Raw genomic sequence first — 19,090 nt, forward strand, 5'->3', positions numbered from 1 at the left:
CGCGCTGACCAATGGAAAAGCGGTCGCCCCTCCTTCGCGGAGCGGATTGGACGACTTGCTCAACCCGTTCCGGGCTTTTGCCAATGAGATTGGGAAACGGGAGTCACGACCCGGCGGTTGGCCAATCCCAGAGGTGCCTCAGCCGGAAGAGCCGTTCTGGTGTTTGTTGCCATGTCTGCCATCTTTGCCGCGGGCGAATTGTTTGCGCTGCCGCTTAAGTGACTTCGGCGGAGAGGCGGGAGGCGCTACCCCAGCCCTCCGCGGCTGAGGAAGGGTCGAGCGGCCAGAAAAGCCTCCGCCACGGCCGCGTCGGGGGGTTACGCTGCCCCGCCTTCCGCCCTCACACGAAATGGCCGCCCGGGAGGCGGGCGCCGCGCGGCACGCTGGGAGGGGCGGTGGGGTGGGGCCCGCGGCGGCCAGAGTCCCGTCGGGCGAGAGAACGGGGCGGCCCGCCGCGGCCCGCCGGTCCCTCGGGGAGCCCGAGCGCCGCCGCTCCGCGCCTCAGCGCCGCCGCCATGGTGAGGCCCGGGGAGCGGCCGCGGGAATTGCCGAGTCACGGCGGGCGGGCGGGCAGGCGGGCGGCGGGAGGGCCCCGCGTTCCCCCGCCAGCCGCTCGGCGCGGAGCCCGTCCCGAGGCCGGCGAGGAGCGCCGGTGGCGGCGGGTATCGCGTCCCCGCGCAGCGCCGCCGGTGTCCGGCCCAGCCGCGCCGCCGGTGTCCGGCCTCCGCAGGCGGAGTCTAAGCGCGCTCAGGCTCCTCGGCCTCGGTTTTTCCGAGCTTGAGACTCGGCGAGGGCTGTTACCCCTCAGTGCGCCATAGACACCCATTAACTAACACTCTCTTCTCTTTGTGTGGTTTTTTTTCCCCCTTAGTTCTCTTTCAATATGTTTGATCACCCCATCCCTCGGGTTTTCCAGAACCGCTTCTCGACCCAATACCGCTGCTTCTCCGTATCCATGCTTGCTGGGCCTAATGACAGGTCAGATGTGGAGAAAGGCGGGAAGAGTATGTGCATGTTTTATTTTGACTAATAACCTGTTGGAAGAGTGTTTGTGAATAATAGTAAATAATGCAGACTTTGGCCAAGACGGCAGGAACGAAGGACAGCGCAGAGACGCGCTGTCGGCTTTGGGGCCGGAGCTGGGGGAGCGCCCTGGGTGGGGCTTTAGGAAGGGAGGAGGAGGGGTTTATTGCATTAGCGTGTAATTAAAAACTTCACCGAGTGAGTCCTGTTTACGAGCATTGGAAGAAGACATTCATCCTTTTTAAAGTCTCTTGTTAAAATCTTAAACCCACAACGAGCCATAGAAATTTATGATAAAGAATTCTTCCCCCCGTTCTTGTTGTACTTTGCTTAGCTTGAACAAAGAGAAGAGATTAATTTTCAGGCTGTCAGACTAATGCTGTGTTGTTCTGAGTTGGCATTGATTTAAGAGCACCTCTAAGCCCAAACAAATAAAATCACCTTTAGGAAATATTTTCTTTAGTACTATGTATTGTAAAACCTCGTCTCCTCTTTTTTTTTTTCCTGATTAAATTCTGAAATCTCCGTGCTAGCAGGTATATTTGTCATGACTGATTCTACTGAAATCCCTGGCTCAAAAATGACTTTGCAGGAGATATTAGAATCTCCTTTTTTTAGAGGAGAACTTAGAGAAAGGAATGATAAAAGTGCATGTTATGTACTCTTTGTACAGCCATACTTCTCCTAATCTTACATCCTTTTTCATTTCTGCAGTAATTATGCCACCGTCGGCTTTGGATCAACTCAGTAAGTGAATATTTTATTCTGAAATAAAAATATAGAAATATGAGCAAATGTGTAAGCAAATACCACAGTATTTTAGTTATCTATTAAAATCTGACTTACATAGAGGCTAATTAGTTAAAAAAATGTATTTTGGAAGTATTTTATCTGTCGGAATTATAGAGGCTTGTTTGTCTTCAAGTACAGACATCTGAAGTGTTGGGCTACCTGAGGCATGAATCAATATTAACTATTAATAACATACTTGGTATAACGGTTACAGTTGATCTAGTAAATTCTTAATCTCAACCTGCTTGTTCTGGATACTGTTGTCTGGAGCAAAATCTATTTTAAAGACAAAATAAGTATAAGCAACTTTGAAGTAGCGAAAAAGATAACTGAATCAATAGTACAAATGGTCTTTATTAGCCTTTTTAACTAAGGGGGTGTCCCGTGTCTACCTCCAGCCTGAATTTTAGCCCTAATAGAATTTCTTTGAGAATTCAGTTCAGTCAGGATTTAATTTTGAAATAGGCAGGGCCTGCTAAAATTCATTAGGTAGGAGCTAACTGATGATAGCACAAGGATGTAACAGTAATAGATTCCTCTGCTAATACCCGCGGCCTGCTCATCTCTGAGCTTAGGGAAATGTTGGAGAGCCATTTGAAGTTCTAAGCGTGATGGTAATATAGTTTTCATGTATCTGTGTTCTCTCCTGGATTTGTAGTTTTGAGTAGTGGGAGTAACGGTGTGAGGGGAATCCTCTCCTACAGTCTGGCCTATTCTCTTGCTAATGTTCAGTCTCTGAAAGCTTCAGAAATCTGTTAGGAGCTTTTAACAAATAAATTTTTTTTTCTCCCTTCTCACCAGGCCGACTTAATATTACTTACCCGATGCTGTTTAAGCTGACCAATAAAAATTCAGACCGGATGACACACTGTGGAGTGCTTGAATTTGTGGCCGATGAGGGCATATGTTACCTTCCACACTGGGTGAGTTGTGTCATGCTGAACTGCCAGAACCTGAAGAGTAGGATTAGTGAGTTGCCAGTTTAATATTAAAGAGGCGTAACGTTTACTGAAAGTGTGTGTCTCTGCTAGTCATGTTCCTACAACAGCTTTCAGTCTAAGCTCAGGGTTCCCTCCATGAGAGTTCAAATAAACAAGCAAAGCAGACTGCTTTTTGAGATGCACCTGACTATTCTCCCTGAAATTAAACCATGGTAAACTGGTGCATTTCAAGGAGCATGGTGGCCCCAGCAAAGATGGGTATACGCAAGGAAAGAGAATTTAAAACATCGGTCATGTCGATAGCGGTTTGCATTTCTGTTTTCATTCTTGCAGATGATGCAGAACCTGCTGCTGGAAGAGGGAGGCCTGGTGCAGGTGGAGAGCGTTAATCTTCAAGTTGCTACTTACTCAAAATTTCAGCCACAGAGTCCAGACTTTCTTGACATCACCAATCCCAAAGCTGTGTATCCTTCCTATTCAGTTACGGAGCAGGGGACAAAAGTTTTCTCCCAAGTCGGAATGATGAAGCAGAGCTAGCTTTTTGGGTGTGGCTTGTACTCTTCCAGTGGGAGGTGACTACTCCTCCTCCTCCTGAAAACAAAAAGGATGGAGAGCTTATGTACAGAGATGTTGCCAGCTGCTGGCACAAAGAGTAGCCTGGCGTGAAGCAAGAATCTTGGCTTAAAGTCCAGTGAGTTTTCGTGTCCCTTAGAAGAACCTGTACACCCTAATGCTTACTAACGGGCTGTCTACATTACTGATGACTTTTAAACCATGTTTGAGAGACCAAGGATCAGAGTTTTATAACACAGTAACTTTAAAGCTTGGTGTTGCATTGAAGGCAAATGTTTCCTCTTAACATACTCCAAAGATTAGAAAATGCATTGAGAAACTTTGCTTGTCTGACTACCGGCGATGTTATTGCCATCAACTACAATGAAAAGGTACAGCATACAGCACCAGTCCGTGCAAGTTTTGGTTGGATACCGCCAATTTGAGGAAATAAATTCTGCCCCATGTGAAAAAGTACGCGTGTTTCAGTAGGTTGTGACCACACGAGTACTTTGACTACATCTTGTGAACAGATTTTATAGATGAATGTTTTTGGCAGCAGCTGTGCAGCTTTGATCGCTTGGGGTGGAAGGCTAAGCTCAGTGTTTGGGTGTCGGTGCCACAACAGTCGGCACAGAGCTGTGCGGTGTTGACAAGTGATCCCAGATGGGAGATTTCGCAGTCAGATTCTATTGAGGGGAAAAAAAGGCTCAATCAAGTCTTCTCCTGAGCTGCTGATCAGACTGGTTTTTTGGCTCACCAGAAAATAATTTTTTGTGCTGTCGATGTCTTTACAAGTCAAGGGACAGAACTTATCCTAAATTCATAATTTGTTTTCAGAAATGCAGATTAAGGTACAGTAAAAGGTCGGGTCTGTAGCTCCAGTATATAGCAATCTTCTAAGTTAAAAATCTCTGCTCTCAAGTTCTGTAGAGACCCTGCAGTATTCAGACCTCAACCTAAGGAGCACTTACTTCAACTTTCTTGAAGCTATCTGAAGGGGAAGGTTTAGATAATTTTTAGCTTTTATTATTCTTTAGCTATTTATGAGCGCTTTTTTTCACATATTGCACACAAGCTGAGCTTTTTCACATGCAACCTTAAAATATTCACTGCTGTTTCAGATCTATGAGCTTCGGGTAATGGAGACCAAACCGGATAAGGCTGTGTCCATCATAGAATGCGATATGAACGTAAGTTAAAGCTGGTGTGGAAAGTCTGCGTTTGCTGTGTCCTCCCGAAAGGAGAGGGTGTCGCGCTCAGTGGTAGCGCTGTACACTGAGCACCTCCGATGCTGCACGAGAGGTGAAATCAGCCGGGATGGGGAAGGCGACTCGTCTGAGAGTACCCCCATGTACCTTTGTAACCACTTCTGTGGTCTCGAGCTGCACTTCACCCACCATCTGGTGACTGTAGTGCCTAGAATTTAGTATCTAGCTTCAATATGTTCTATAATCTGAGTTTTATTTAACAGCCTTTTCTTGATTCAAACTGTAGTGATATTGTGGGGTGCTGTTTTCCTGCTCTGTTTCAGTCAGATGCTAAGACTCACTCCTGGGAGGCTTAGTCTCTTTAGTTCCGAGCTAAAACATTCAGCAAGCAAACCTCAGTTCTTTCTAGATCAAAATGATGTGATAGTTTGTGGAGTTTTGAGGAATAGTAGTATAAAGGTTATGATGAAAAGCAAAATAACAATCACGCTTATTTTCTTGTTTCTTGTGTAAATAGGTGGACTTTGATGCTCCTTTGGGGTACAAAGAACCGGAAAGAAGTGTGCAACATGAAGAGACCACAGTAAGTTAAGCTTCTGTTCTTCAAAAGTGTATTCCCTAGAAGTCAGCCTTGCTTGTGGTAGAGCTGTGAGTGCCAACATAGATTTTTTTTTTTTTTTTCCTGAAACAAATTATTAAGACTAAACTTTAATTACCAGATGCTTTTACTTGTGTTACTTAGGAGATGGTTGTTTATCAACTGTTGATTTTGGAAAGGGATTGTTCTGAAGTTGGGTTTGGTCAGAAATATGTGGAAGTGTTTTCATGTGTTCTGCATATCACAGCACGGACACAATGAACTCGCTTGTTTTCTCCCTGGCAGGATGTTGAAGCAGACCATAGTGGATACGTGAGTGACATAGGATTTCGTGTAAGTCCCCTATTTCTGCTGGTTTCTGAGTGTTGTAAAATGGTGAGGGAAAGTTGTTCCAAACAACTGCAAAATACTAGTACCTGTTCTTAGAGGTGCTCATCGTTTAACTGGCAAGTGTCTGCGAATGTTTTGCGGGGCTCACGGCCAGTAAGAGTATGGTTTGCTGCCCTTAAAAGAGCAGTCTATAAATGGGAGACCAAAACGTACTCCTACACCCAGGGTTCATCAGCTTATATGTACCAAAAAAAACCCATACTGAATCAAATAATTTAAAATGATAGTAGGATTTTCCAGAATGCAGTACCCCTGTGCAGTGTGCTTTCAAATACAAGATACAGTTAAATTAGAACTCACTGTCTATACATAGGCGTTCTCTGGTTCTGGGAACAGACTGGATGGCAAGAAGAAAGGTGTTGAGCCTAGTCCATCGCCAATTAAACCAGGAGACATTCGAAGGTATGTCTGTTTCATTCAGTTGCCAGCAAGCCAAGGATCGGTGTTGGAGCAGCGTTGGGGTTTTTTTTTCTCCTCCTGCAACATAAACAAGCTAATTTCACCCTAGGTTTGCATTGAGAAAATAAATAGCCCAGTCTCCTAGACTGACTGCAAGGTCTGACTACTCCAGATGCAGATCCTGAGTTCATGTTGCCAAAACTCCCTCAATCAGCTCTGGTTCTATAGAAGACAGGCAGGGAACGGCAGCAGGTCTAGACCGGGCTGGTGGGCTCGATCGGGTGATGTGCAGGACCTGCCAATTTTCTAAAGTGAAGTTTGGCATAGCGTGGAATCTTGTTGGAGTTGGGTGGATAACCAGAGCCGAGCGGCGGGTGGGTTCCTTGGGGTTTTGGGTTTCTTTTTTTTTCCTTAGAAGGAAATTTAGAGAATTCAGACTTAGTGGAAGTGTGCAGGGATGTGGTTCCTGTGGCATTCTGTCATTGTGCCTGTCACAATAAAACTTGAACCCTTGTGGAAAAGTGTCTCCATGGCCCTGGGGAAACCACAGGCTGCGGGAAATGTGCCCACAGGCAAGCTGCTGCGGCAGCGCCGGTATCGGGTTATTTACTTCATGCAGTGTATGCCTGCCTTCAGAAGTAATTCAGTGGTTTAACTCCAGAATTATTTGGTAGTGAAAATTTGCAGCCAGTGTTGGTACAATACTGACAGACATAGAATCGGTCTCCCTGTGTTCAGCTGGATGGTGGGTGTAAAACTTCTTTCATACCATTTTTATGCTTCTCTTCCAGAGGAATACCCAACTACGACTTCAAGATCGGTAGAATCACATTCATTAGAAACTCACGTCCGCTTGTTAAGAAAGTCGAAGAGGTAAATAAAGTTGGATCCTCCCCAGTTTGGCACAGAATTAGAACGTTGGAACTACTGCCCAGGTCTGCGGTTCCTCTCCCCACACTATTTTTCACAGCGTGCCTCTGCTAAAAGGTGGTGGTAGTTAAGTGGTTTCAGTGAGGTGGAAGCAACCTCTGGTGTCCTTGCTTGCTGCGGTAAAAGGATTGGCCCGATGTGGGTTTAATAAGCCAGTGCGTGCTTGTTTCACTTGGCTGGAAGGTCACTGAAATGCTCGTATTTTATTTTCAGGAAGAAACTTGGTTATTATGTAGATTAGGATATGAAATGTCTTCGGGCAGTTGCTGCTCTGATGGAATGTTCTTCCTAACGATCATTCAGCTTTCACCACGCACAAGCAGTGAGCAAAGAGCTAACAACCTTTTTTCCCCTCTTTCCAGGATGAATCTGGAAGCCGGTTTATCGCCTTTTCAGGAGAAGGCCAGTCCCTGCGCAAAAAGGGAAGAAAACCCTAAGTTGTGGTACCTGTAGTCAATTAGGAGGAAAATAAACTAACAATTGCAGCGTATCAGATCTTAGTTATTGCAGCCGAGAGGAGAGGTTGTTTAGCAGCAGAGGAATGCTTTTACTGGTTTTGGTTTCACATTTAAAACCGGAGCTGTCAGGCTGTCCTAATTTTCAACCGAAAATTAAGGTCTAGGAATTCTGAGAGTTTTCCGTTATGTGTTGTAAAGAGGGAAAGTGTATCTCGGATAAAGCTGAGAAGTAAAACCGACAAGGTCTACTTTACTAGGTCTGGTTCTTAAACTACGTCCTCCCATCCTGTAACCCGAGTGACGATGGTCTCATGTCACTCCATGCTTCGTATTTTCCTCCCTCTCTGTATTTTGCCAGAGTTCCAGGTAATTTGTTGGTGTGGTGCAATCGAAGGCCAACACTCAGATGTTCAAGACTGTTGTGCGGGGAGCCTCTCTAATCATAGCTTCAGGTGTTGGGTTATAAATCATTCTAAGCAATCCCCTTGTAATTGCTTTTTATATTTATAATTAATAACACGCCTTTTAATAATGCACTGCAACGATCCAGTGTTGCGCGTAGGGGGTGGCGAGGCCCGGCTTCTCTGCCCGGTGCGGGAGCACGAGGCTTGGCCGCCCCGCGCTGTGGAATAGCGGTGTCGGTGGGGCGCCCGCGCTCCGTGGCCGAGCCTGCCGGTGGGTGACGGGGTGCAGCCCCTTTGCGCCCCCCGGGAGGCCGAGTTCGGGACCGTGCTAACCCGCCCGCCTCCCTGCTGCGGGGCCGCCCCCGCCCCGCCCCCGCCCCGCCCCCGCCCCGCCCGCCGTGGGGCATTTCCCGCGAAAGCGGCGGGTTTTGGGGCGGCCGGAGTTGGGGTGGGTGTTGGGGAGGGCGGGGCCACGTGCTGCCCGGGGAGCCCCGCCCCCAGGCAGCCATTGGCTCGCAAACCGGGGGGCGGGGCGGCGAGGCGGTCTGTGCCGCCCCTCGCCATTGGCCGGAGCCGCGGGTCTCCCCGCAAAGCGCGGCGGGGATTGGTGGCGGGGCGGGGGCCCTCCGGCGGGGCGGCATGGCGGGCGGCGGGAGCTGGCGGGTGAGCGGGGACCGGGGCGGCGGCGGCGGGGGCCGGCGGGGCTGGGGCCGGGGCCGGGGCCGTGTCGTGGGGCTCACCCCGGGCTCCTTGTCCGCCCGCAGCCGCCGCGGTCGTGCGAGGACTACTGGTGGGAGTGGAAGCACTGCCGCGGCCTGCGGCACGCCTTCCACCACTACTACGCGCACGGGGCGATGCCGGCCTGCGGGCGGTGGCGGGAGGACTACGAGGCCTGCCGCGCCTGGGAGAGGAGCCGCGCCGCCGACGCCCAGGTACCGCCGCGCCCCGGCCTGCACGGCCCGCCCGGAGCTCGGAGGGCCGGTGCTTGCGGGGGGGAGGCCCCGCAGCCGCCGGCGGTAGAAGCCCTCGGTGTCGCTGGCTCTGACATTCCCCTCCTGACGCGAAAAGCTGCCGCGTTACAGGGAAAAGGTGTTCCTGGGGCCTCCGGGTGCGCTCCTGGGCAAACGCTGGAAGAGGGGAGCCCTTCAGCCCGTCCTGGCAGCCACCTGGGACAGCTGCTGGGTTTTGTCCCTAACGGAGGAGTCGGGGGCAAAATATAAGCAAAATATAAGCGTGGCATGGTTAAAAGCCTGTATCCTGGCTTACTGACATAGTATTTAGCGCTTCTATTTAAGCATGATAAATTTCTCTTCCTCATTTTATCTCAAAATAGACGGCAGCACGAAATAAGCTCTGTAAGACTGGAACATCCAACGCTAACCTGGTGGTGTTTTTTCCCCTGTATTTCAGGAAGCTTTGTGCAAGAGTGAAAGAGCTCGAGTTATGGAAAAACAGAAATACGCTCCGGTGTGGACGCTCAGGAAGAGCCCGCCACCGGACTGGTATCTCCCGCTTGACCAAGACAAACCAAATTAGCAAGACTGTTTTGCTCTGTTTGGTCACTAACGTAATACAGAACTATGCTGGGTTTTTTTCTTTCATGTCATCTTGAAATTACACAGGTGTAGCTCCGCTCTGCAGTACGGTAACGCTCATTTAAAAATACTGAGGGTTTATTTAAACACTGTGGTACTTCTTAAAGGGAGAATTGAGGCGTTTGATTGGATTCTGGTCTTCTACTACTGTCTTGTGCTTTAGGCTTTCATCTCAGCAGGCAACTCCCAAATCAGTGTGTACGTGACCTGGCTCCTCCTGCTCGACGAGGACCTCCTCCCCTACCGGGTGGTGTCATGTGCTTTTGGAACAAGGCACCTAGCCCCGGCCTGCCAGGTGGGAGGACAAACGCAAGCTGGGCCTCCTCCCCGCCAGCTCAGGGCGATCACAACTACTGGCATTTAAAAGGTGTTTCCCCGGTTCACTGTTGACATGGGTTGAGAGCTTCACGCCTGGTGGGATGGTATTGCAGACCCTGAAACGGCACTTTGCGGCACTGCTCTTGACTGGTGGTGTGTGGCGATGGCAGCATTCAAAGTTACTACAAAAATAAAGGTTTAAATGGCTGAAGAGAGATCTGTCGTGTATTGGGGCAAGCCCTCAGAAATTTAGTTATGATACTTATGTGGCAATATAAAAACCCCAAAACTTAACTGTGGCTTTGTCATGGTTATGTTTTGCATCTGTTTTCCCTTATATGCTAAAGAACTTCACTGAAGTATGAGAAGAAAGGCAGCAAAGGGTCAGCTGCTACCTCCCGTGTAGTACAGACTCTGACATGGTGACTGTGACACTGTCCTCAGCACAGGAATCTCCCAAGTTATGGCTTATGCAGAACAAAGCAAAATGCTGCTCGGGAGCGTATGGAGGGATGAGAGAGACAAGCCCAGAAAGACAAAATATGCTGTAATACACATACCGCTACTTTGTTTTTGTTCTAGAATGGCACAACAGTAAGGTAGTGTAGTTTTGTTGGGTCTCCTACCACCTAGATAGCTGTTTAAAAAAACCCAGAGAGGTGCTTTATTAATGTTTTTTACACACGGCTGCAGTATTTTAGCCTGCAGAAGGAATTGTTTATTCTTATTCCATTCTCTCCTCCTCCAGTCGGCCGAGTAGCTCATGCCAGAGGAACAGCACGCTCCCCCCTCACTGCGTGTACACTTTGGTGATATCAACGCATTTTCCTTCAGGAGGATCGTAGCCAGGCAGTGGTGGGGTATAAGCAGGTCCATCTCTCTCGAAGGGGAAAAGCCCCTCGTCTCGTCTGATTGCTGCCTGGTACAGCTCCTCCGATTCAAGGCGCAGTTCCCTTAGTGCCTCTTGCTGAGCTTCTACAAGGCTCTGAATTGCATTCTTTTCTGCCTTATCTTGTTTCTGCTTAAACAAACACCACTTCTTCAGAAGTAAAACTCTTCTTTCAGTCTCCTCAAATGGCAGAGGGGGAAGGCTCCGCACCCTGATAAAGAATACGATAACACTGTAATAGAGAAATAGCCTGCGCCCCAAAGAGCAAATTAAAAAAACCAAACCAAAACAACAGCAAACCCCACCACCGCCAGCCAAACCTCCCCCAAACCCAGAGAACCCATTTCATTCGCGCAACCTCTGCGAGGTTGTCCGTGATCATTCTAACAGGAAATTCATGTTACTATTTTTTCACTGCTTTTAGCAGGAGCAAATAAAATCTGCTTTCCACACTGTTGTCCTGGTCGAAGTAGATAAGGTTCTGTACCAAGGCTGGCGCTACACTGCGGTTTTGCAGATAAAGAAGGTAGAAGTGTTTCTACCATGAATGCAGGCGCACGGTGAATGACAGCCTTACGCACCTGTTGCTATCAGAGTACTTCAGTGGTGTTACAAAATCCTCAATTGGAATCATTTCCGGGGCAGCTTTTTCCAACTTCTTTATCTTCCTTTTCATACGATCCTTCTGTGCTTGCTCTCTCCTTACATCCACTTTCTTCTTCTTCTTTGGCTGTGCTCTACAAGGGAAATAATTATGTGAATGAAAGAAGGTATTTTGTCGTTTAATTCAGCACCAGCACCTTTTGCTTCCACTTTACTTTTCTAAGGACTGTTCCCTCTCGTTGCTTAGCTTGGTCCCTAACAGAAGTTCCAGCCATTAGCTTTACTTAGGTAAGGTAATTTCCAGGAGGCAGCAATGTGTCTTGTGAGATTTTCTGCAGAGAGAACTGCACCTGCCTCAGAAAAGCAACCTCCAATTTTGTGCCAAACATCAGAATGACCTGAGGAAGGTTCCACAAAAGTTGCGGTTGTTTTGCACTAGCTCAGAGTGCAGCAGAGCCGGTAACGGGGTTACCTGCAAATACTCCTGTCATCTCACGTGACAGAAGGGAGTCAGTGGTTTTACACATGCGTTTAAAGTTCCCGCATCTGGAACCAAACTCAAGGTGCAGCTGTCACTCTCCTGTTGCACTTGTCCCCACAGATCCAGTGTACCCAAGGTAACGTACGCCACGCTCCGCACACAAACTAACCCTCGCATGGGCCCGTGGGGTCATTCCTGCCTCGCAGATTGAACAAACAGCCCCTGTGGTGTGAGACAGCCTCTTGCAGTCCCCAGTAGCTACCAGGGTATTTTAAATCTAGTTGCATCAAAACAAAACATGGATAACAAAATATAACATGTAGGTAAATGCGGGCTGTCTAGTACGCCGCGTATAGTGAAGTGGTTTTGGTTCAGCTAGGCTTTCGTTTCCATGGTTGCTCAAAAGAGAATTCTGGAGCATGGCTTAAATCCCAACACCTCCGGCCACGTCCTGCGGCTGCAGAAGCAAATACAGCTACACAGAGGCACGAAGCCGTAACCGTACAGGTGACATTCAACTCTCCTCCAGAGGCCAACGCTTCTTTTACAAGGAGAGACTTGAAAGCGAACACCTATAGTTGACTTGGAAAAATCTGTTCCCCTAAGGCCGGAAAGGCTCCTACGCGCTCCGGGTACCTGCGCTCACCTCACGGGGAGCGACGCCCCGAGCCCCAGCAGCGAAGCCTGCCAGTGACCTCCTCGGGACGGAGCCGCCTGCGGCACCCACCAGCTATGGGAGAAAAAAGGACGTAAAGCGTGAGGAGAAACTTGACGGCATTGATTCTGCAAAACACAAGAGCTATTTATTAGTCAGAAGTTAAAATGATGAGTTCCGAAGCATCTCTGGCTACTTCATCCGCGACGGTACGCCATGCTCGCCCAGAGGGGGTCACCTCGGGCCCTCCAGCGAGCTCACCGAACCCCAGACCGGGCCTGTTCGGTGCTGGGACTCCGCAGGGCGTGGTTAAGTCCCGCAGCGGGTCGGACCAACGTCGTGCTGCTGCGGGAGGCGCGGCCGCCCCCGCCCAGGCGGCGAGGAGAGCCGTGCCGCTTCCCCGAGCGCGGCAGCAGGCGGCCGGCCCGGCTACCGGGGCACCGGCTGCTCCCGGTGCGGGACCCGACTGGCGCACACCGCCTCCCGGCCCCGGGGTGCGGGCCCAGGCCGCCTAGGGACTCGCAGGCGGGGAGCAGGGTCCGGGGCGAGGTCGAGCCCCCTCCCTACCTGAGCCGGGCCCCGCGGAGTCCCCACGCCGCCGCCGCCAACATGGCTCCCTGCTGGTGCCGGCGGTGCACCCGCACTCCCCGCCGGCCGCGCTCGGCTACCCGCGTCCTCGGTTCCACTTCACAAACGTTCCGGCCGCGCTGCCAGGCCTGCGGGACGGCCCCGCCCCGCCGCCGTTGCCCCGTTACGGCCGGCAGGGGGCACCCGCCCGCCCGGGAGGCGGAGCGGCGGCGCCTTGCGGGATCTCGCCCCCCGGCGGCCGAGGCGGGGGAACGCCGGGGCTCGGGGGCGGCTGTTTCCCGCCGGGCCGGTTAGGCGGTTGCCAGGCGCCGAGTTCCGGCGTTGCCGGGAGCCGCCGGGAGCGGAGCGGGGGATGCGGCCGGGCGGCGGGGGCTGCGTCAGGGGCGGCGCCGGGGCATGGCGCGGCGCTGAGGCGGCTCCGGCCGGCCGGCAGGGCGGGCAGAGCGCGGCGCGGCGGGGGCCAATGGTGGGCAGCGGCCGCTGAGCTCCGCCGCTCGCTCGGCCGCGGAGGCAGCCCGGGCGGAGCCGCCCGGGGGTCCCGAGGGCGGAGGCCGGCGGGGGCCCCGGGCGGGGAACAATGAAGCTCCTGAAGCCGACCTGGGTCAACCACAATGGTGAGGGGCGGCGGGCGGCAGGTGCCGCGGGGCCGGGCGGGCAGGTGCGGCGGGGCGGGGGCGGGGGCCGGGCCGCGGCACACGCGTGGGGGGAGGCTCGGGGGGCGGCGGGGGTCGTGCCGCCGCCGGGCGGCGTGCTGGGGGCTCCCCCGCGCCGGGGGGCCGGGGGTGGGGGCCGGGCTCGCCGCGGACTGAGGTGCGAAAACGAAACCGGGGTTTCTAAAGAAACGTGAGGGCCGAAGCGCGGGGCTCGGCCGGGGCGCCCTCAGAACATGGCTGCGGGGGGGCCCGGGCCGGCTCCCTCCGGGCCGGCTGCCCCCCGGCACGGCCCCCCGCTGCCTGCCGGTGCCCCCCCACCGGCGTGGGGCCCGAGGGTGCCGCCTTGAGCCGCTCTTCCCAGCCGGGCACCGACGTCGGGCGATTTGGCGCCCTCGACCGCGGAGAGGGACGGTTCGAAGCGAGGCTGCGAGCGGGAGCGGCGGGCGCCCCCGGGCCGTGCCAACCGGCCGCCGCCGTCTTGTGTCGGGTTCGGCGCCAGAGCCCCCGAACACGATAAGCTCCAGCGCTGGTCGCCTGTGCTGGTGTTGGCCATGGCGGGGAAAAAGATTCTTCCCCCACGACTTTCAAAACAACCCCCTGAACGCGTATCGTATCCTGCCTGCTGCTCCCCTGGTGATTCTGCGGGGATTTGTGAGCTAAAACACTTTCAGAATGAAGTGTCGGCAGTGACGGAAAGCCCTCTACTTTCTTAGCGTGGCGAGTACGGGATAGCGTCGCTGTTACGTATTTACACCCCATATGATAAATTTCCGGAGCGATGCCCGTACTGTTCCTGGCGAAGCAGTGAGAACAAATCCAATGTAAAGAGCTTGCTTCTGTTTATGCAGGTTTTGTCCTCAGATTCATGCATACAGCTTTATTTCAACTGCAAATTTCATGCCCTGATATAAATGTCACTCGCCGGACTCATCTAGCCATTGGTCTCCAGCTTGGTTTTATTCTAGATACCAGCTTGCTCAAGCCGAAGAAGGGTGCTTTGAGTTAGAAACCGCGCACTCAACTTTGCAGCTGCCTTTCTCCATGCCTTGTTGTCTTTGTAATCGTGTGGCAGGTTTTAAGAATGGCAGCTTAAGCCTTGAGTTGAAATTCGCATCCATCTTTACTTGAACTACTCTCCAGGGGCCGTATAGTCAGCAGATGGACGTAGCCTCTTAACGAAAGCTTGTAGCGAACTGAAAAAAAGGTGGAAGTACTTTATTTGAGATGTTTTTTACATTTCTGCTTGGTTAATCTAAACAAATGTAGCATTTACATCTTAGTCACTGGCTGCTGGCGGGCGGAGTGTGCGGTGCCTCTCTGGGTCTTCAGCGGGAGCCCACTTACGAGCAGCTGAATAAAAACTTTCAGCCTAAATCTTTGCAGATCACAGAGCTTAGATCTGTAAGTTCTTTCCTTATTTCTTTAACAGGTGCACCTTTAGCTGTGGGTATGGATTTGAAATCTGTAGCTGTTTAAAATACACCAGACTTTTGCAGAAAACACTCCTCAGCCAAGCAGTTTGCAGCAAGGCTCAATTATAAAGCCCTGTGATACTCTGCCTCGTGGATAATGGGCTAAACAGGGCCTCAGTAGTCTCAAGCTTTATTCCTGTTCCTGCCACTGTCCTGTTGGGATGAGTTTGGGCAAGTCACTTTGTCATAGTTTCACCACCTGCAAAGCAGACATTCATAACTGGCTTCATTTGCAAAACGCTTTAAGGTCTGCGAACGTACACAGGACTGTATAACGCTCATGTGTTCTTATCCTTGGGGCAGGGAGTGCAGGATAAAAACTGGTGAGTTTAGTTGGCCTCTTTTCACATACCCAGGTTCCGGATCCTGCAGGCATTGCTGCGTGCCGGCAGCCTCCGTCACGCTTAGTGGGCCCACCTATGTGCTCTGAAACCTCTCCAGAAGCAGAGCAAAGGTAGCTCGGGCTGCGCGTACTGGAGTCTCACTGCGACTGTCTTCACTCGTGTTTTTCCCCACGGGCACGAGCGGCTGCTTTGCTGTTGGTTTGTGACCGAGAGTCCCAACAGCACGACCGGCTCTTCCCCGCGCCCGATCGAGGTGCCTTCCTGCCTTCCCCTCTCCCCACTCGCTGATGGGATTGGTACTTTACTGAACGGGTTAGAATGAGGTTAACGATGCTCACAGGCATATGTTCTCCGTGAGATAATAGACGTTAGGAGTTAGTGTCGTAGCAGGGAAATTCGGTACCCCTGGGAATTGTAGGCTGCTCGGCCGAGATGCCGTGCGCTCGCGGTAAAAGCCATTTAACACATTTTGGCTCTACAGGTTTTTGGCTTGGGGTTCTTCGTGTCGCTTTATCTGAGTACTTACTGGAAATGCTTCTTCAGATGCGTTTTCAGTAAGCTTTTCACCCTCTTAACTTGGGTTTATTAGATTTTTTGCATGACATTCTCATTATTGCTGTGTTCTCTTCCGTGTTTTTTTGACTTAGAGCAAGGGTGAATATTGAAAAGTGTGGGGTGGGAGCGGACGACGGTAAGATACAGATGATGTGGTTTGCTTCTCCTTCCCAGTTTTCCATTCAGTGCCTCTATAAAGATGCCTCACGCATCCAACAGTTGTATGTACGTGTTCGGCACGCAAGGTTGCGAGAGCTCTGGTGCGTAAAGATGGCTAGTGCAGGCAAACGCCGAGCCCTGCAGGAAAGGAAGTCCCGTGTGATTCCGAGAAACCCATGGAAAGCCCACGGTGCTCTTCGTGTGTAGCAACTTGTAGAAATTGGAGCCTGCTTCTGCTTAAGTACAGGCACGGAGTTTATTATCTCTCCATGCTGTAATGGTGGAATGTAAATATTTGAATTGATATGTGAGACATGTTGGATGTTAGGTATCAGATGGGCTAGAAGCGAAACTCACTCATGTTCTGGTAGAAATTCTCGTAAAATTGTCTCACTAGTTCATTGATTACTGCCTAAAGTTAAATAACAAACAAAAATGGTGCAATATTTACAATTGCTTTTTTTCTTCAGCTGGTGTATTTTTTTAAAGATGGGACCTTCTCCTTGGGTTTGAATTATCTTACTTGGAACTTTTACTTCCAAGCTTGCTTCATTTTTTGTATGTCTTTAAGTACCTAACGTATATTTGGGTTCTTTAAACAAATAATCCAACAAGACATCTGGTCTATTGTCAGGTGCCCATTTTTTAATGAACCTGGTTTGCTTCCGCATACAACGTGATGCTGGGAGCTTCAGTAATTTAAACTTTAATGTCTTAAAATGCACTGTTAGATTTCAGTATTACTGCTTAAGAATCACTTGCATTTTGTTCTGATGCTTGGTGACTGGTAGGAAGTTCAACGCTTCTCCAGTTAAGAGCACTTGGAAGCATTCGGTCACTTTGAAACAGGGACCTTGTACCTTTTGGCTCGTTTCGACAGCATCTAACGCCGCAATCAGGTAAAGGCATGGACCCAGGGAAGCAAGCGGTCGCTATCACGTAGTGGCTCTGTCTCTGTTATTTTGAGAATATGAAGGAAGTGAGGAAAAATGCAGTATCTGTGATCAGTTTATAACCCAGAAGTAGCACAGAACGAGTCTCGTAGCTCTAACCAGTGGCAGTTATCCGCCGCTGTAAGTGGTATTCCCTTGATAACGGTACCCTGGAGGGAAGAGCACCCTGGTCCTGACTTTGTCTTACTAAATTTCTGTCCGGTGATCACTTAACCTGTACTCTCTTTTTTTTAAATCACTTGACATCTGTAGGTGGATAAAAATGGAAACAAATACAAGTCTTGTTGGGCAAACAATCTAACGATTCTTGAGCTTGTTCTCTATTTTAAGGGCTAGACATAAAAGTGTAGAGAGCAAATCTAAGTAATCTAATTTAATTATGACAAGCCCCACATTTCCCGATAGCCGGGAAAAGCGCACGCAGCTCTGGAGCCGGGCGCTGGGAAGGTTTTCCTCTGCGAGCCGGCGCGCTGCCGTTCTGATGCCTTTTACTGCGAACGTTGAAACTGTGATTACGCTGCTGTGAGCTCCTGCGTTTCACCTGTTTCTGTACTCGGGAACACGAGTTTGTAGCAAAACTGACTCGAGGCTTCACGCAGTGTTTGTGCGAGGTAGGAACTTCGAACCGTTTGTGACGTTGAGATGCTGCTTTCTAACAAATAGCGAAGCTACAGCTGCTTTCTGAGGACTGGCTGCAGGGTCTGGACGAGGTTCTCTCTAGTCTGGATTACACCACGGCGAGTCTCTACCCTTTCTAGTGCTGAAACACGCAGTAGCTCTGCTGCTGCCTGGAAAATGGATGCGGATGATCCTTTCAGGTGAAGTGGTGGAAGCTTTGGTTCCTGTATCCCGTAGTCGTTGCTTCCTGCAGGCTCCCGAACAGGGCGGCTGCTGCCGCGCTTGGCTTTGCCAGCGGTCGTTGCAGCCAGAGCCAGGAATGAAATCCTGATGCTCTGTGGTGCTGGGCTGGCTCATAAGTAGTTGCTTCCCTCTTGGGTTTGCTCTTGTCGGCTCAAGTTTGTGCTTTCCTCCACTAATAAAATTACCTCAACTTGAAGTAGAAGAACGCAGTGGAAGTGTTGTGAACTGAAAGCCGTGGGCTCTAAACCGAACAGCCCGTGTTTAATTATGTTACCCCCAGATCTTGGAATAATATCCAAAGCCGTTTGAAGTAAAATCCAGACCGACCTGTGCACAGCGTTTCATCCAGGTTGACTTGTAAGGGTTCTGCTGTGCCAGTGCACGACATGGCATTTTGCAGTTGCTGTTTGTATTTTGATTAACACAGAGTGTCTGTTAAGGAGAGGGTGTGACAGGCTGAGGCTGGGTGTAGTTTGACACATTTCCTGTATATGGAAAATGGAAGACTCTTATCTGTACAAACTCTGAGAAGTCTGGAACTTGATTTAGTAAACTAACATTTCTAGGGAGAAACAGCATGTCTTGAAAGGCTAACCCCTGGGTGCATCCAGACGTTGCTGGTGAGACTGAGGCATATTAAACTAGTCCAATTTATTAGGAATTATCTATCAGATGGAAACGATATTTACTTGGCTCTTGCGGGAGATTAATTTGACAGGCCTCATGTTCGCAAGTCTTTGTGCTTTAAGCTTATTGGCAAATCCTGCAGAAAACGCCCAAGTTTACTGGGTCAATCATTGTGCGTTATTAGTTACCTGTGGAAGAAGGTCCCTTCCTGGATCACAGTTGAGCCATGTAGGAAATTTGATTTGTTGTTGAGGGCTTCATTTATTACCGCTGCCTTTCCTGGGTGCAAAGTCCATACCCTTTTTAAACTCCTCATATGAAATAACACCCTGTGACCTGATGACTTCCAGCGAGGTCTGAGGTTTTTCATAAGTGATTATAATCCTAAATATCTGCTCAGTGCTCATTAGATTGAAACCCAGATTTATGCTGGGAAAAGAACTAAAAAGAAGACATTATCCTCCTATAAAGACATGGATCGTTTGCGTTTGAACACTGCCTTTGATGCTAGTTCCCCTCCGCATCATGAAGTACAGGAGAACTGAAAGGGGCTGACAGAGGCGTGACCAGAATGATCAAAAGTGTAAGACAGCTTTCGTGCAAGGAATGGCTAAGTAGAGCAGGAGCTTTGGGCTAGGC

At 50.5% G+C, this 19,090-nt stretch overlaps 4 protein-coding genes across 6 annotated transcripts in view; 3 read left to right on the forward strand and 1 right to left on the reverse strand.

Moving 5' to 3' along the window:
* The first annotated feature begins 334 nt into the window (after nucleotides 1-334).
* UFD1 (ubiquitin recognition factor in ER associated degradation 1) lies at nucleotides 335-7,547 on the forward strand. Of its 3 annotated transcripts, XM_064466584.1 has the most exons (12): nucleotides 386-518; nucleotides 872-1,004; nucleotides 1,738-1,770; nucleotides 2,617-2,738; nucleotides 3,090-3,220; nucleotides 3,628-3,700; nucleotides 4,433-4,501; nucleotides 5,037-5,102; nucleotides 5,403-5,450; nucleotides 5,821-5,909; nucleotides 6,698-6,779; nucleotides 7,199-7,547. In XM_064466584.1, exons 1-12 carry the CDS (start codon nucleotides 516-518, stop codon nucleotides 7,271-7,273), a joined length of 924 nt encoding a protein of 307 aa, XP_064322654.1. In that variant the 5' UTR covers nucleotides 386-515; the 3' UTR covers nucleotides 7,274-7,547. The 3 variants fall into 3 exon arrangements, with proteins under 3 accessions (XP_064322653.1, XP_064322654.1, XP_064322655.1); XM_064466583.1 differs by lacking the exon at nucleotides 872-1,004 and having other exon boundaries at nucleotides 335-518; XM_064466585.1 differs by lacking the exon at nucleotides 386-518 and having other exon boundaries at nucleotides 926-978.
* Nucleotides 7,548-8,251: 704 nt separating this feature from the next.
* On the forward strand, nucleotides 8,252-9,822 carry C15H22orf39 (chromosome 15 C22orf39 homolog). The gene is made up of 3 exons (XM_064466586.1): nucleotides 8,252-8,361; nucleotides 8,463-8,630; nucleotides 9,109-9,822. The coding sequence occupies exons 1-3, from the start codon at nucleotides 8,338-8,340 to the stop codon at nucleotides 9,232-9,234; spliced, it is 318 nt and encodes a 105-aa protein (XP_064322656.1). The 5' UTR covers nucleotides 8,252-8,337; the 3' UTR covers nucleotides 9,235-9,822.
* Nucleotides 9,823-10,247: 425 nt separating this feature from the next.
* On the reverse strand, nucleotides 10,248-13,093 carry MRPL40 (mitochondrial ribosomal protein L40). Its single transcript, XM_064466587.1, has 4 exons — nucleotides 12,807-13,093; nucleotides 12,231-12,314; nucleotides 11,082-11,237; nucleotides 10,248-10,711 (listed from the first exon to the last, which is right to left on the reverse strand). Exons 1-4 carry the CDS (start codon nucleotides 12,848-12,850, stop codon nucleotides 10,402-10,404), a joined length of 594 nt encoding a protein of 197 aa, XP_064322657.1. The 5' UTR covers nucleotides 12,851-13,093; the 3' UTR covers nucleotides 10,248-10,401.
* A 39-nt stretch (nucleotides 13,094-13,132) lies between these two features.
* Nucleotides 13,133-19,090, forward strand: part of LOC104053725 (protein HIRA) — a 37,270-nt gene continuing 31,312 nt past the window's right edge. Inside the window, exon 1 of the mRNA XM_064466581.1 lies at nucleotides 13,133-13,441. Coding sequence (XP_064322651.1) covers nucleotides 13,405-13,441 — 37 coding nt within the window. The 5' untranslated portion in view covers nucleotides 13,133-13,404. The remainder of the gene's footprint in view (nucleotides 13,442-19,090) is intronic.

Source organism: Phalacrocorax carbo, chromosome 15 (assembly GCF_963921805.1).
Source record: "Phalacrocorax carbo chromosome 15, bPhaCar2.1, whole genome shotgun sequence".
In the NCBI taxonomy this organism is placed as follows: Eukaryota; Metazoa; Chordata; class Aves; order Suliformes; family Phalacrocoracidae; genus Phalacrocorax; species Phalacrocorax carbo.